At 62.3% G+C, this 15218-nt stretch overlaps 1 protein-coding gene across 8 annotated transcripts in view; it reads left to right on the top strand.

The window, feature by feature from the left end:
• SOX13 (SRY-box transcription factor 13) overlaps positions 1–15175 on the top strand; it is a 36593-nt gene extending 21418 nt beyond the window's left edge. For 5 of the 8 annotated variants that reach the window (XM_068660286.1, XM_068660285.1, XM_068660283.1 and 2 more), the window contains exons 2-14: positions 7970–8171; positions 8778–8883; positions 9027–9113; positions 9425–9597; positions 10006–10074; positions 10186–10300; positions 10383–10465; positions 10563–10722; positions 10940–11049; positions 11133–11229; positions 11329–11472; positions 13667–13883; positions 13979–15175. In XM_068660286.1, the coding sequence (XP_068516387.1) occupies positions 7971–8171; positions 8778–8883; positions 9027–9113; positions 9425–9597; positions 10006–10074; positions 10186–10300; positions 10383–10465; positions 10563–10722; positions 10940–11049; positions 11133–11229; positions 11329–11472; positions 13667–13883; positions 13979–14270 (1854 nt within the window). In that variant the 5' untranslated portion in view covers position 7970 and the 3' untranslated portion in view covers positions 14271–15175. Of the gene's footprint in view, positions 1–774; positions 2305–3225; positions 3248–7969; positions 8172–8777; positions 8884–9026; positions 9114–9424; positions 9598–10005; positions 10075–10185; positions 10301–10382; positions 10466–10562; positions 10723–10939; positions 11050–11132; positions 11230–11328; positions 11473–13666; positions 13884–13978 lie in introns of those variants that run through there. The other 3 variants (XM_068660282.1, XM_068660284.1, XM_068660281.1) reach the window with 3 other exon arrangements.
• The last annotated feature ends 43 nt before the right edge of the window (positions 15176–15218 follow it).

The following is a 15218-nucleotide window of genomic DNA, read 5'->3' as shown; positions in this document are numbered from 1 at the left end:
TTTTGGGGAGCAGTCAGAAACATGTGAATGTGGGGGTTTTGTCTTCGGTGCCACCTTTGAGGAGCCCCCGAGCTCCTTCGGGTGCTCACGTGTGAGCCTGGCTCATGTGGGAAGCATGGGGGCAACCAGACCCCCTCCAACCCGAGGGAATTCCCCTCCAAACCTGGGGGCAGCTGGAAAAAATGACATGGATGGAAGGTGTAAAATGGCACGAGAAGGTCAGCAAGGGTTGAGGGGGGGGGGTGCATCGTGCTCCGTGCCATGCCCGGGGACCCTTGGTCCTAAAGCGCCCGGGCACGCAGCTCTGGTGTGGGGTGAGCCGAGCGCTTTGGGGTAAGAGCCGGAGAGGAAAAGGGTCAAACGTCCTCGCCCCTCCACCGAGCGATAGGAAAGTATTGTTTATGAACAAGTCGAGTCAAACGTGCCCCATGCTCTGCCTGGAAATGCTGAGTGAGTGAAATTGCACAAAACGTGCACCGAGATCGGGCCCCTCGATAAGCCCCAGGGCCGCGCCTGGGTGCGGAGAGGCTGCGAAGGAAAGGAGGGCGACGGCGCTCGCCGCGCGGTGCCGGGTGAGTTGGCCTCGGCCTTCGCCTCCTGGCTCTGCTCCCCTTACGGGAAGGGTTCCTTCATTTGCCTTTTTCCCCCCTTTTTCTTTAATTTCTTTCCCATAATTGATTGTTCGCTCCGGATCGATCGCCTTGTGAGAGGTGGCGGCTGAGCGGGCTGCTGGCTGTATCGATGGGGAGGGGGAGGCAGGGGGATTTAAGGGGTCCCGGGTCTGGGAGAGGTGCTGAGGACCTCAGCAGGGTCCTCTGCCCTGTGGGATGCTGTCGGTGGGGCCATGGGTCCGATCCTGCCAGCCCTGCAGGTGCCTCGTGTGTGGGCTCGGTGCTGCGGGCCAGGTTTGCTGCTGCTTCCTCCACCAGCAAGCATTCTGCGAAGGAGGAGGCGTGTTTAAAAATTATTTCTGGTGCAGAAAAAAGTAAAGAAAGAGTAAATACACGTTCTTCAAAGTTCCTCTCTCCTCCTGTTTCCCCTACATCTTGTTAACATGCTTCGATATCGCTATCTCCTGGGCTTGTGATAAAGGGGAAGAAAGGAAGGGCATGGAAGGGGGTCTTGGAAAATATTACGGTTGCAGGGCTTATGTTTTCCCCTGGAGTATTTAGACCTGCAGGGGAGGGTAATTTTTTTTTTTTTTTCCTGTAGCCCTTCAGAGGAAAGCGCTGCTCTCAAAGCCCTGTGAGCGAGAGCGCTTTGAGTGCCGCTGCGTGCAAAAGCGCCGCTGCGCCGAGCCGCGTGGCTTCCCGCCGGCGGTGTGCAGGGTGCAGAGCTCTGCGAAGGCTCAGGAAGGGCTGCTCCCCCCCTGGTTGTCCTCATCTGCAGCCAGCAGCCCCCCTCAGAGCCCTCCTTGCTCCCCAGGACCGGCTTGCAGCGGGTCCCCCCCTTGGTGCCACCGGTTGTCCCCTTCTGGTCCCCCTGCTGCGGGGCACGGCACTCGCTAAAGCCATTTTCACGCCGACCTGGGTGAGAAACGCATCCAGCTACAGAGCCGAGGCTGGTGCACGAGCCTTTCCTTATTGATACCAGAAGGAAAAATAAAAAACAACAACAAAAACCCCGCGGACTGTCTCGTCCCAGGGCCAGGAAGCGGGGATGACCGGCGCGCTCCCCTGCCCATCACGTGGCAGCCGCTGGGACCGTTCCCCGCGCCTGGTTCCCCCTGGGCTTCGCAGGGCTTTAAATAATTCCAGCGCGACGGAGTTTCCTCCGCTTCCCTGATGAGATCACTCCCCGCCTCATAAATCTCGCGGCCAGGAAGTTCCACCTGATGTGCAGCTTAATTTTTCCCCTACTTAAACCCATCCCGTCACTCGTCTCGCTAAAGGAAAAATCTGTTTGGGCCGGAGCTGCGAAGGCGGTGGACCCGTGCCAGTTTACACCCCAAGCCGGCTCCGGCCGCCTCTTTTTTTTTTGATTTTCTCCTTTTTTTTTGGCTTGGGTGCAGCTCTCTGGGGTGCAGTGGGAGGTGGTGGGCTCTGTCGGCTGGGCTCGCGGGAGGCTGCGTCCCTGCGTGGTGCTGAGCGCCGGGCAAACCCCGCGGCAGGAGCCGGCTGCTTCCATCTCCGGGGTGAAAACATGCAGGAAAATAACACGTGCTGCTCGCTGGGCTTCACCTCCTGCTGTGGCAGCCTCGGGGTTGTTCTTATTCCTTATTTTGAAGCTTTTCTTTAAAATATAGCTTCACAGCAGTGCAGCCGAGGGCGGGCAGAGCATGAGTCCGGCTGTTGCATCCTTAGGGTAAGTGCTGGTAAATCAGATGTGATTTAATTCCCCCTGGGCCAGCACTCTGGGGCTCTCTGCTCGCTGTCGGATGGGGGTGGACATGGGGAGGAGGGGGGCAAAGGATGGCAGAGGGGGGGTCCCAGCAAGGCCCTGGCGCTGGGAGGCAGCACGGGGAGGGTGCAGCTGAGTAAGACAGGAAGGCACTGTGCCGTGATGCATCCCTGGGCCATTTCATGAGAAACCAGAGCCAGGTGGTAAAAGAAACCTCAGAAACCCTACGAAAGCAGCACCAAGTGCGTGCTGGAAATTGTTAGTAAGAGGGGGGGGCATCGGGAGGAGGGGGGAGAGGCGCAGTTCAAACCTGCACGGGCTGGACCAAATGGGCTCCGGCACCCGGAGGGCGCACGTGGCACCTGGAAATTTCCATTTTCAGGCAGGTTTTTGCTTTCCCCTTCCCACATCGAGCACCCCGCAGGGCTGGGGCATCACCTTGCTGCTCCTGCCCGCTCCCCTTGGCACTGGGCTGCCTCCTCTGGGCACAGCGTAGGGCTGGGGCATGGTTCAAGCCCTGGGGTTGTTCCACAAACCTCTTCGGAAAGAGGGACCCAAGCCCCCCAAGGGCAGGGTGCCCCTGGAAAGACTCCGTCTGCTGCTGCTCGCAGGCACCGTGCACAACCCAGGCCCTTCTCCTCCTTGAGTGATGTAGATCCATTCTGCCAAGCCCCCCAGATCCTTTCCTTCCCCTCTGTTATGCCCCCAGATTCATTTTTTTTCTCCATCTTGCTCGTGCGGATCCTTAAGTGAATTTAGCAATTAACACGTTTTCCCCTCCCTCCCCAAGTTTTGCAGGACTGCTTAGATTTCCCCAACCATCCGAAGGGCTCCCCGGCCGGCACGCATCAGCGAGACGAGCATTTCGTTAGCAGTCCTAGCTGCGGCCCAGAGGCCTTTGGAGAAGGTCGGGTTTGGGGACAGAATGACAAAATGCTGCTCGAGCTGCTGGTAATCGCTTTAGGGGCAAGAACCAGGCCGTAAGAGGAGCCGGGCGTTTCTACTTTCCATCTCAGTGATGGAGAATTGGTGCTGCCCCCACAGAGGAGGCCGTGCCGGAGCTGTGACGATGCGAGCCCCAAAAGCGAAGGGGAAAAATCCTTCCCCTGTGGGGCACGAGTCCCGGCCCCGTGGGATCGGGGCCAGAAGGGAGCTGGGTACCGGGGGGGCACAGGTGCCCCTGGCTGGGGGTTTCCGTGATGCTGACGCTGTCCCCATTGTGTCACCGCTTTGCCCCGACGTTTCCGGAGGCCGTTATCCTCCCCAACGGTGACGTTGCCTTCGGGGAGCTGCTGGAGGCTGGACAAGGTGCCGCCTGTTTTGTTTGGGCAGTGGGAATCCCGGCTCTCGCTCAGGCTGGGGATTTTTTCCATGAGCCCCCAAGGCTTTGCCAGGATGGAGCCCCAGGGCTTTCCAAACTCGCCCTTCTTGGCACCGATTTGGTGTTTTTTTTCCAGCAAGCCGAGCTCTCGGCAGCCTTCTGGGAAAAAGGCCGGGGCTTTCCGCGGGCATGCCGGGGGCAGGTGAGGTGTTAGAGAGGATGTGCAGAGCTCGGGCTCGCCCGAACGCAGCGCGTTTCCGCTGCTGCAGCGCCTCGGTTTTTGGGGCAGGATGGGTGCGAGCTGGGGACCGCGCGCCCTGCGAGCGCCGCTGCTGCTCGGTGTCCCCCGGACACGTGGCTGTCACGTGGCGGTGGCGTTTCTGCTGCTGGATAAGCTCGGCATCCGGACATCTTCTGGGCTTAAATCCTGCTTTTTCAGTTAACGCCGGGGGTCTGGTGCTTTCTTTTTGCTGAGCAGTTCTGGGTGGTGATCCTCAGGATCTGTGCAGGGCTCTGGCTGCGAGCCACGCAGGCTGCACTTCCCAGCTCCGCCGTGTCCCTGCCGGTGTCCCCAAAGGTCACCGTTTCCTCCCGCTAGTGACAGCACCACGGTGGGGACAGCAGGTGGGCTTTAGGGCCAGGGGCTGGAGGCTGATGGCAATCCCTCGTGAGCCCCCCCAGCGCGAGATGCGAAGCCACGACCCCGCTCTTTGTCACCCACCGAAGCCCCTCTCCCATCAGCTGCTGCCTGCTGTCCCCTCTCCGGGCAGGAGCCCACCGGGGGACGTGCCACATCCCCAAAAAATGGCAACCCCATGAACTTCCCAGCCGGGGGCCTTCACCTCGGCCACCCCCGCGGGCACGGCGCGGCCCCGGCAGGAGGAAGCCATCCGTTCTTTTATGTGCGAAGGCACGCTGGGCGGAAAGGCTTGGAAAGGGCCCCGAAAGGACATTCCAAGTCTGGCAGGAAAGCGGCCCGCTCGTCTGGCAGGAGACGGGGCTATTGTCTGTGCCGGTGGCCGGAGGGATTCCTTGGGCCTGTGTGGAAGGAGAAAACCTGTGCGTGTTTTTTTTTTTTTTTCCTCTGCCCTCTCCCCAGGGGGTGCTGGGGGCACAAGCGTGGTGGTGGTGATGCGTGGCTCCTGCCCGTGGTGCCTTCACGTCGGCCTCGCTCTCGGTGCCCCCTCGGGTTTTTGCGCTTGGCCACACTTTGTGCTTTCTCCCTGGCTGGGGAGGGATGTATGAACTGATAATTTTCTGCTGTAATTGTGGAGAAAGAGGAAAAGATAAAAAAAAAACAACACGACAGCCTCTCGGCTCCCCTGGCCTACGTGATGGGGCCAGGAATAAAAGCTGGGCAGCCCGACTCGCCCCGTCAAACGTTGGGGTGGGAGCAGCCCCGGGGCGAGCAGGGGTGCAGGACCCAGCCAGCTGCTGCGCTCCCCCTCTCTCCTGGGACACGAGGAGGTGGAATTGCCCAAATGGGACCTCCTGTGCGCCAAAATGGGATCTTCTACCTCGTGCTGCAGCAGCTCAGGGGACTTTGTGTGCTTGTGGCTTTCTGCTCCCCCCCTCCTGCGCTCGCTGGTGTTTTTACAAGAGTTTGGGTTTCACCGAGCCTCAGCGTGTGCGCCCCAGCCCTGCCGAGCTGCAGGCAGCCGCCCTGCGAGCAGGAACCCTCCGTACCCATCCCGCAGCACACACTGCTGCCTTTTTCCTCCATTTGTGCAACCGGGACGACAAACCCGCAGCCAGGAGAGGCTCTGGAGGCAAGGGGGGGTCAGCAGGAGGCACACACTGATCCCCCAGCCGTGGTGCCAGGCTGCTGCCGGCTCTGCCCCTGCCCCTTGGAGCCGTTTTGTGCGCCGCAGGCGGGGCAGATAGGATCAGCCTGCAGCCAGGAAGGGTGGCACGGCACACGGGGAGAATTGCAGGACGTGCCATTGAGGGGTGCTAACGGGGCAGGAAAGCGGCAGGGCAGCGGGGCTGTCGCCGTCCCGAGGTGGCAGCCCCTTGGGCTGGAGGTTTGGGTGGCACAGAGCGGCTGGGGCCTCTCGGAGGCGAGCTGAGCAGGTGGTGCTTGCAGGGGACGGATGATTTAGGGCTTTGGTGGTCGTAATAAGCCCTCCTCGTGCTGCCCAAAGGCTCCTGGGGACACCTTATCCCCACGCCGTGTGCTGGTGGCACTCGTTTGGTGCGAATCCTGCCTGCGCTCTGCCTCCCCAGGCGGGCACGTCTCATCCGCGCGCCGTTCCCCTCCGCCCTTCATTAATCGGGGAACATTAAAGGTGAAGAGCTGCTCCATGAAGACGTGTTCCTGGTGCCAAGGCAATTGTCCCCGTCCCTATTGTCTACACAACAGAGGAGCCCTTGAGCCGAGCACCTGAGCCTGCCGGCGCAGGCCTGGTACAGAGCGAGCCTGTAACAAGAGAGCTGTGCGCTTTTCTCCTTTTTCTTCTCATTTCTTTTTAATATATATATATATATTTTTTTCTGTTCAGCAAACCGTACAATAAACCCACAAGGAGGCCCCTTTCAGCAGCCCCCTATTAAAGCACCAGCCCCATTTTAAGAGTGGACTTCCAGTGATCCCAGGGGGTTAAGGACCACAGGGGGGTGACCTGCCCTAGGAGGGGGATTTGGTAGGAGATGTGGTCCGGGAGGGGAGAGCAGGGGCAGGAAGGCAAGGAGCAGGGTTTTTTCCTTTAAAGACAGGCTGGAGGAAGGTGCAGGGGTGCCCTCAGGGCTTTTTTTGCTTCCCCGTGCTGGGTTCAGGAGGTTGCTGGTGCTGCTCCCCCAGCTCTGCTCCGTGCACGTGGAGCTGCGCTCAGCGCCCAGCCAAACTCCGTCTTTATTCCCGCATCTTCCCCAAATTATAAATCCACCCGAGGCAACGAGCACCATGCTTTGGTGCCTCGGTTTCCCCACGGGCCACATCCAGCCCCTTGCTGCTCTCCCAGCTCCGGCTCGGTGGGCGCAGCACCCGCAGCCACAGGGCACGGCTTCCCGCTGGCTCCCCGCCATCCCCGTTTTGGTGCCAAAAGCGCCCTTTTCCTCCCTTTTCCTCCCCGGCCGAGGCGTGCCGAGGGCACACGGGGTGTGTTTTTATTCCGGTGAGGCCAGGAGGGACGGGACGGGACACACGGGGTGGCAGTGCCCGGGGTCCCCTCCTGGCCACCCCCCGAGGTGGGCTGGGGGCAGGAAGGGGCGACGCGGGCGGTGCTGCAGGATGCGGGCAGATCCCGTGCGATGCCGGGGCCGGGAGGAAGCCCACGAGCCCGGCGAGCGCAATGATTTGTTCGGAGAAGGGCAGGGAACTGAGATTAAAAAAAGCCCTGCTAAGATCAGAAACTCTGGCGCGCACAGTGCCCCATTGTTGAGCTGTCACACTTCCCTTTACTTTATTGCTTTTGTCCAACACCCCATTGTTCCACTTCCTTTTGTCCCCTATTCAGAGCCCTGGCTTTTCATTACCCAGCCGGCCTTGTTGTTTTCGTTTCTTTTGTTTGAAGTTCCTGAGAGGAAGGTTTTATTTTCAGCGGGTTGATTAATTCGCAGCTTGAGCTGCCCTTTGTTTGTTGTGTCACCGCTGCCCCCGAGTCGGGCAGCCGGCTTCGGCCCCTAGCCCATTTTCGGGGGGCCCCGAGATGCTGGGGGGCAGGCGTGAGCCCCTGGAGGCTGCAGCAGGTTTTTGGGGTCCCTGCTTTGGTGTGCAGACCCCCAGCACACCGTAGCCCCTGCGGTCCCTGCGGTCTTGCACCCTCCAGCCTGGCCCCCAGCGGTGCAAACCCCGTCCTTCGTGGCCCCCTTTCCCCTTTATTCCTCCCTGATTTGTGAGCCTGGGGAGGGCGATGTCTGAGCCTGGGGAGGGCGATGTTTGCTGCCAGTCTGCGCAGCCTAAGGGTTGGTGGCCCAGGAGGGGAAATCCCCGCAGGGAGCACCGCAGTCGGGCTCTTCCCCTCGCCCCCGTGCAATCCCGTTGCGGTCCCGGCTTGTCCCATTTGGGAATTCGGCCTCTGCCACCCGGCACTGGCTGACCCCGTGGAAAAGGCTGGCCGTGGTGATGCTCGGTGTCCCCCCCCCGGTCACTTCAGAGCCCTGTGGTGCCCAGCCAAGGGCTGAGAGCCGTGGCATGGTCATGGAAACCCCACAAAACAGCGAGGGCACAGCTTCACCGAGACCCCCGCAAACCATCGGCACGGCGCACCCAGCTACAGGGCAGGGCTGGGCGAAGGGGTGCCCCCTGCTTTGGGGTGGGGGGGTGCAGAGGGACCCCATCACCCCGCTGACGGCCCCGTTGCCCCGCAGGATGTCCATGAGGAGCCCCGTTTCTCCCCACCTGGAGCTCGATGGGGCGGGCAGCATGGTGAACTGCACCATCAAGACGGAGGAGAAGAAGGAGGGCGGCTACGAGTCCCCGCCGGGGGCTGCCCCCAGCGCCGAGCCCCGTCCCAGTGACCCCCCGGGACCACCTCCGAGGGAGGGCACAGACCCCCAGGCCCTGCCACAGGTGGGTCCCACGGCTGTCACCCCCCCCTCCAGCCCCCTGGTCCTGGCCTTGACCGAGCCCGGGTCCCACCGTGCTGGCAGCGCGCTGCATCCCGCCCCGGGCAGACGGGGGTTGTTGTTTCCCCGAGCTTTTATTTCTCATCCTGAGGAAATGAGGCTGCAACCTGAGGCTCCCCCAGGCTTTCTGGCCGCTGCCGATGCTCTCGGGTCAGCCCTGGGATTTGCCTTTGGCCTGCAGCCCTCCGTGGCCGCCTGCACACCTCCTCCGCACGGAGTCCTAGGGCCACCCTCTCATTTTCCCATTTCAGTTGCTCTCAGGCATCCTCTCTCCCCATCTCATAGCCCTCCCGGGCCCAGAGGAGCAGGGCAGCCTAAATAATTAGCAACAACCTCCTGCAAACGAGTCCTGGCCGCAGGAGGAGCGGAGATGCTCTCCAGCAGGGCTGCTCCCCAGGGGATGGGGATGTGCCGCAGGGTCCCGTGGCCCCGTAGCCAGCCTGGTGGGGCTGGCTCCGAGCATCCCACCGGCTCAGCACCGCCTGCCCGGAGCCCCGTGGATGTCCCCATCCATGGGAGCCTCCTCCAAGTGACCCCGTGTGTGTTGCAGGAGTCCCATTCGCCCGCCAGCGATGCGCTGGAGCCCCGGCGCTCGGCTTTCGAGCCGGCTGTCAGCAGCCAGGAGAAGCTGGACTTCAACAAGAACCTAAAAGAGGGTAAGAAAGGCTCCTGTGATTTACCCCCCGGCTGATTTCGGAAAGATTTAGGATGGGAATCGCCATCCCGTGCTGTTTTCATGTGGCTCTCCTCTCCTCCCCTCCTCTCCCCTGCCTCCCCGTGTGCCTGCCGCTGGGGACAGTGATGCCGACCATTGAGAAATTGCTGTCCAGCGACTGGAAGGAGCGGCTGCTGGGCCGAAACGCTGCCGAGACCAAAGAAGTGAAGGGTGAGGTCCCCTCCCTGCCTCCTCGGTGCCCATGGGGCTGGCAGCTTTGTGTCCCCCCCCCACCAGCAGGCGTGCGCGCATCTTTGTGCGTTTTGGTGTTTCGTAACCAAAATGTTCATTTGATTTTTTGGGGGAGGGGAGGAGGGTTCCTGCTAAAAGCTTGTTCTGAGGACACACAGGGATGGCAGAGCACATTGGGGGTCTGTAAACATCCCATGCACGGTCCCCTGGCCACCCTTCACCCACCTGATGCCGCTCACCCCTTCCCAAGCCCCCTGACCCGCAGCCTCGCGGCTCCTTCCCTGGCGCAGGAACCCAGGAGAGCCTGGCGGAGAAGGAGCTGCAGCTCCTGGTGATGATCAACCAGCTGTCCACGCTGCGGGACCAGCTCCTGACGGCGCACTCGGAGCAGAAGAACATGGCTGCAATGCTCTTCGAGAAGCAGCAGCAGCAGATGGAGCTGGCGCGGCAGCAGCAGGAGCAGGTGGGCTCGGGCACCCCCCCGGCAGTGGGGATTGTCCCGTCGGGGATGGCTTTGGTGTCCTCTGGACACAGGAACGGGACCAAGGGGACGAGGAGCAGGGGCAGGGGCGCCCTAGAAGTGATGGGGAGGTGGCTTTGGTGTCGGGGGCTGAAGGATTTTGGTGCTCTAAGTGCGGGGCTGACACCCCTGCCACATGGGGTGTGGGTGATGCGGTCCCTTCCCAGCCTATTTCTCACCTCGTGCCTGTCGAGGTGACGTAGGGACAGCTCAGCTAGCACCCTACCCACCCCCGGCAGCCCACGGGGACCTCTGCAGCCTCTGCTTTGCTGCTGTAGGGCAGCTCGTGCCCCGCTGGGGCTCGGGGCTCCCCGCTCCCGTGGCTCAGCCCCGCTGTCTCCCTCCTGCCAGATCGCGAAGCAGCAGCAGCAGCTCATCCAGCAGCAGCACAAAATCAACCTGCTGCAGCAACAGATCCAGGTAAAGGCGGGGATCACCCCGCTGCCACCCCGCAGGGCCAGCCCGAGGGGACGTCGCGCACGGGGAGGGGGTCACCCGGCCTCTCCGCTCCTCTCCCCCTCTTCCCTCCAGCAGGTCAACATGCCGTACGTCATGATCCCCGCCTTCACCCCCAGCCACCAGCCTCTCCCCGTGACGCAGGACCCCCAGATAGCGCTGCCCATCCAGCCCATCCCCTGCAAACCAGGTGAGCGGGGTCCCCCGGGGCGCAGGGGGGCACCCCAAGGGGTGGCCTCGTCCCCCGACGCCTCCGTCTCTGCTCCCCGCAGTGGATTACCCCGTGCAGCTGCTGCACAGCCCCCCTCCTCCCACGCTGAAGAGACCCGGCGGCTCGAGCCATCTCCAGATGCAGGTACAGCCCCAAAGCATCCGTAAACCACCCCAAAAAAAAACCCGCAGCTGGGGGGCCGTGGGCAGCGCATCACCCTGCCTTCCCTCCTCCGCCGCAGGAGACCTCGCAGCCGCTGAACCTGACGGCCAAACCCAAAGGCTCCGAGCTTCCCAGTGCCTCCAGCTCGCCCAGTTTGAAGATGAGCAGCTGCCAATCCCTCACGCCGAGCCACGGGGCCACGAGGGACCTGCAGACCAGCCCGTCCAACCTGCCTCTGGGTGGGTTCCCAAAAGCTTTCATCCATCCTGGGCACCTCCTAGGCGCAGGAGACCTCTCTGCTCCATGGGGTCCCACCTTGCTGCGGTGGGCGGCAGCCACCCTGCGGCTCCGTGCGACCCCACAAGCAGCTCCTGTTGGGTTTGTGAGGGCAGGAAGGGTGCTGTGGGGATTTTGGGGTGCTGACGCTGACGGGTGCTCTCCGGGCTTTGCCACCAGGCTTCCTGGGCGAAGGCGATGCCATCACCAAAGCCATCCAGGACGCGCGGCAGCTGCTGCACGGCCACAGCGGGGCCATGGAGGGCGCGCTCAGCCACCCCTACCGCAAGGTGAGCCAGGTCCAAATCCGCCTTTTCTCACCCCAATCGGTCTCCGTACGAGGCATAACATCCCTGAGCCCCCCTCCCCACAGGATCACGTCGGCCTGGACGCTTCCCCGGTGAAGGAGCGGCTGGAGGAGGCCCCCGCGCACCGCCTGGACGAGGCTCTGCTCAGCTGCGAGATGGACGGTAGGGCAGGGGGGCATGCAGCAGGTCCCGGTGGGGGGGGGACACCACCCCAGTCCCCTCACCTCCCCGCCCTGAGCCGGCCCCTGCTCTGCCTCGCAGGCTCGCGGCACTTCCCCGAGTCCAGGAACAACAACCACATCAAGCGGCCCATGAACGCCTTCATGGTGTGGGCGAAGGATGAGAGGAGGAAGATCCTGCAAGCCTTCCCCGACATGCACAACTCCAGCATCAGCAAGATCCTGGGTGAGTGCCCCTTGGGTGGGCAGCCCCGGGCTGTGGTTTGGGGGTGAAATGAGGAGCAAAAACCTCCTCCTGGTGTTGTTTGGTGCAGCTGGGGGACAAGGTCTTAAAAATGCCAAGAGGGTCAGGGGGAGGTGTGCGGGGAGGCGCGCGTGGCAGGGACGAGGATGGGCCCTGACCTGCTGCATTTGGCCACCCTGGGTGCATTTGGTCCTTGGGTGCTGCTCACACTGGGGGGGTCCTGGGTGATCACCCCACGGGTGACCACCACCTGCTGGCCCTACAGAGCACCGGCAGGGTCCTGTGGGGCAAATCCCTCCTCTGCCTGATGGTGCCCTGGCCAATTCTGGAGCCCGGCACCGCGTTTTTGCCACCCTCTCCAACCGGCCTCCACCTGAGCGCAGCATCTGCTCTTTTTCCCCCCTCCATCCTCCCCCCTCCCTGCACCCCGAGGTGCTCCTCACCCCTCCGGGATGCTGCTCCGGCACTCGGTACCCTCATGGTGCCTGTAGCAGCAGCATCCTCATCCCGCTACCTCCCAGCCCCACGACCCCAGTGGCCCTGCGGCAGCTCGCTGTCTCTCCAGCCCTTCCCCGCGGCCGTTTCGCCCCAGCCTCCGGCTATTAAAAGCGAGCGGTGCGGTCTCCAGCGAGCCTGTCCCAAGGGCCAAGCCGAGCGTGCGGCGGCGCGGCGCGGCCCCGCTGTGGGTTTACCTCCAGCGCACGCACCTCGCTCCGCCGCCGGCTCGTTTTAGCAGCTCCGCTCGGTAAAGAAGAAACGAAACAACCGCCAGGCTTTTCCCTTTGAGGGAACGTGCGGGCAGGATCTGCTCGCAACCGCTGGGGACCGGGGGGGGAGTCTGGGAGCGGGTGCTCTGTGGTGTGCTGGTTGCTCTCACGCTCGATGTCCGTGGCTTTAAATAACCGGCGCTGGTTTGTTGTTTTTTTTTTTTGCCTGGCAGCCGCTCGCGGGTGCAAATTTAGCAGGTGAATACCTGCAGGCGAGCGGTGCTCACCCGCATCGGGGGGGTTTTGGTTCCTGCGTGCTCTCCGGCACGGTTGCTCCTGAAAAAGTGGGCTCAGCACGAAGGGCTGAGCAGGTGGAGGAGGCCTGAGCAAGTTGGATGTGGGGCGTGCACGCCTCCCTGCTGCGCTTTCCCTGGGGTGCCCGGCTCGTGGTGATGCTCCCCGGGGAGCTGGGCTGGGCTGGGGGGCGAAGGAGACCCAAGGGAGGGATGGGGAGGCTCAAAGAGGATTTTAGGGCATGGGGTCTGTGGAAATGTCCAGCCCAAAGGCCTGCTCAGAGCCCTGCTGACTCCACGGGCAGATGAGGATGCTCAGGGCTGTGCGCTGCTGCCCCTGAGCATCTCCACGGCTGGAGATCCCACACCCCGCTGGGACCTCGTCCCGGGGCTGCATCGCTCCCAGTGGGCTGAATCCTTTCCCCGTGGCCCTCTGTGATTCCCCCTGTGGCTGCTGCCTCTCATCCTCCACCGTGCACCTGTGAGAGGAGCCGAGCTCGCTCTCCCCCGCGCCCCCTTGGCGCTGTGGAAGCCGCAGCCGCAGCCCCTGCGCCTCGCCTGAGCCATCCCAGCTCCTGCTCCCTGGTGGCCACCGCTGCAATTCTCCCACTGTGCCCGGCTCTCCCCAGCCCTGGACACAAATCCAGCTTCAGACCTCGGTGTGGCACCGAGGGGGCTGATCCTGTCCCTCCCCAGCCTGGCCCCGGCCAGCACCCTTTGTGCCGTGCCCCCTGCTTTGCTCTCCTGCCTCGGGTGCTGGCGGAGATGACAGCAAAGTTCAGCCAGCAGGGGAATTGGAGTCACACGCTGGCACAGCCTATTTTAGCTGCAGCACCTGCTCACCGTACCTTGGAGAGGGGAGAGAGGTGAAAGTTGTGGCCGGAGAGGTGCCGGGAAGGTCAGGGCTGGGGACCCGCTCCTGGCACGGGGCCCCCATGGGTGCCACCAGCCCTGGCTCCCATCTCACCTGGGGCAGCCGCATCTCCCCAGGTCCCCACGGTTTGGGGCTGCGTCCCGCTGCCCTGTGCGAATCCAGGTGTGTGCAGCAAAAGGGGAACGTGCACGAGCACGACTGCCACGGGAGCGTGCGCGCTGGGCTGGGCTCCTTGCAGCAGGTTGGGGGAGCTGCGGCACGGCAGGAGCAAACCGTGCGCCCCCCCCTCACTTTCTGCCCAGGTTCCCGCTGGAAATCCATGACGAACCAGGAGAAGCAGCCCTACTACGAGGAGCAGGCGCGGCTGAGCCGGCAGCACCTGGAGAAATACCCCGACTACAAGTACAAACCCCGGCCCAAGCGCACGTGCATCGTGGAGGGGAAGCGGCTGCGCGTGGGCGAGTACAAGGCGCTGATGCGCAACCGGCGGCAGGACGCACGGCAGGGCTACTTGATAGGGTAACTTAATAGGGTGGGGGCAAAAAGGGGCTCGTGCGCCCCCCCCTTCCCCAAACCCAGCAGCTGACTGCATCCCCCTCCTCCCTATCCCGCAGGCCGCAGGGCAGCCAGATGCCCCCCTCCTCCTCGGACGTGCTGTACCCGCGGGCGGTGGGCATGCAGCTGACGCCCCCCCTGATGGAGCACTACCTGCCCCGCAGCGTGGACCCCAACATGCCCGTCATCGTCAACACGCGCAGCCTCAAGGAAGGTGACGGCGGTGGCGGGGGCGGCGGGGGCGACGACGGGCACTCGGTGGCCGACGGCGAGATGTACCGCTACAGCGAGGACGAGGACTCGGAGGGCGAGGACAAGAGCGACGGCGAGCTGGTGGTGCTGACGGACTGAATTTGGGGCTGGGGTGGGGGGCAGGTGGGGCATTTTGGGTGGTGAGGTGATGGAGAAGCGCTGCACGCTGCCGGGTGTTTGGGTACGTGGCCGTGCCGCCCCCAATGCGCACAGGGTGGCTGCTATGGGTGCCACCGAGCTGTCCCCCCCCCCTGCACCCCCCCAGGAGGGGATGGCGATGTGGGAAAACCTCCCGAGCATCACCCAGCTCTCCACCCCGGCACCACAGGGACCCTTGCCGAGAGCCTCACCTGCGGCACCCGCCAGCCCCCCAGGACACGGGATGGGGCCACGCTCAGCAGAGCCCCCCCCCAGCCCCGCTGCGTCTCCCTCCCGGCCCTCGGAGCCTGCCAGTGAATTCCCACGGAGCCAATTTTAGCTCTCGCCTGGCCGGAGCACGAGCCAAGGTCTCTGAGGAGCCCTTTATGCTCCCGGCAGCCCTGGCCCACTTTGTAAATAAAGCGGGGGCTGTTCCCCCCCCCTGCGCTGCTGCACCAGCCCCCCAGCAGACCCTGGGTATGTGCCGTGATGCCAGGGTGCATCCCCGGGGGGGGCAAAGGGGGGGTTCCTCTTGCCCCAGGATGGTGAGCTGCACCCGCGACCTGAGAGAAAAACAGGGATTTTAGAAAAAAAGGAAATTAAAAGGAAAAAAAAAGAAAAAAAAAGGAAGAAAAAGAAAAAAAATAAAAAAGGGAAAAATTAAAAGATAAAAGGAAAAAAAATTAAAAATGAAAATTAAAAAAAAACAGAAGGAAAAATTTAGAAAAGAAAAAAAGGAAAAAATTGGGAAAAGGAAAATTAAAAAAAAAATCAAAGGAAAAATTAAAAACCCGACAATTAAAAAAAAATAAAAATATAAAAGGGAACATTTTTAAAAAAGAAAGAAAATGTTAAAAAAAAAATAATAATAAAATACGACCTGGCTGCAGCCAGCACCCCCCCAAGGGC

Source organism: Anas acuta, chromosome 24 (genome assembly GCF_963932015.1).
Source record: "Anas acuta chromosome 24, bAnaAcu1.1, whole genome shotgun sequence".
NCBI lineage: Eukaryota > Metazoa > Chordata > Aves > Anseriformes > Anatidae > Anas > Anas acuta.
The sequence above is the reverse complement of the archived record's forward strand: the minus strand, read 5'-3'. Positions and strand labels throughout refer to the sequence as shown.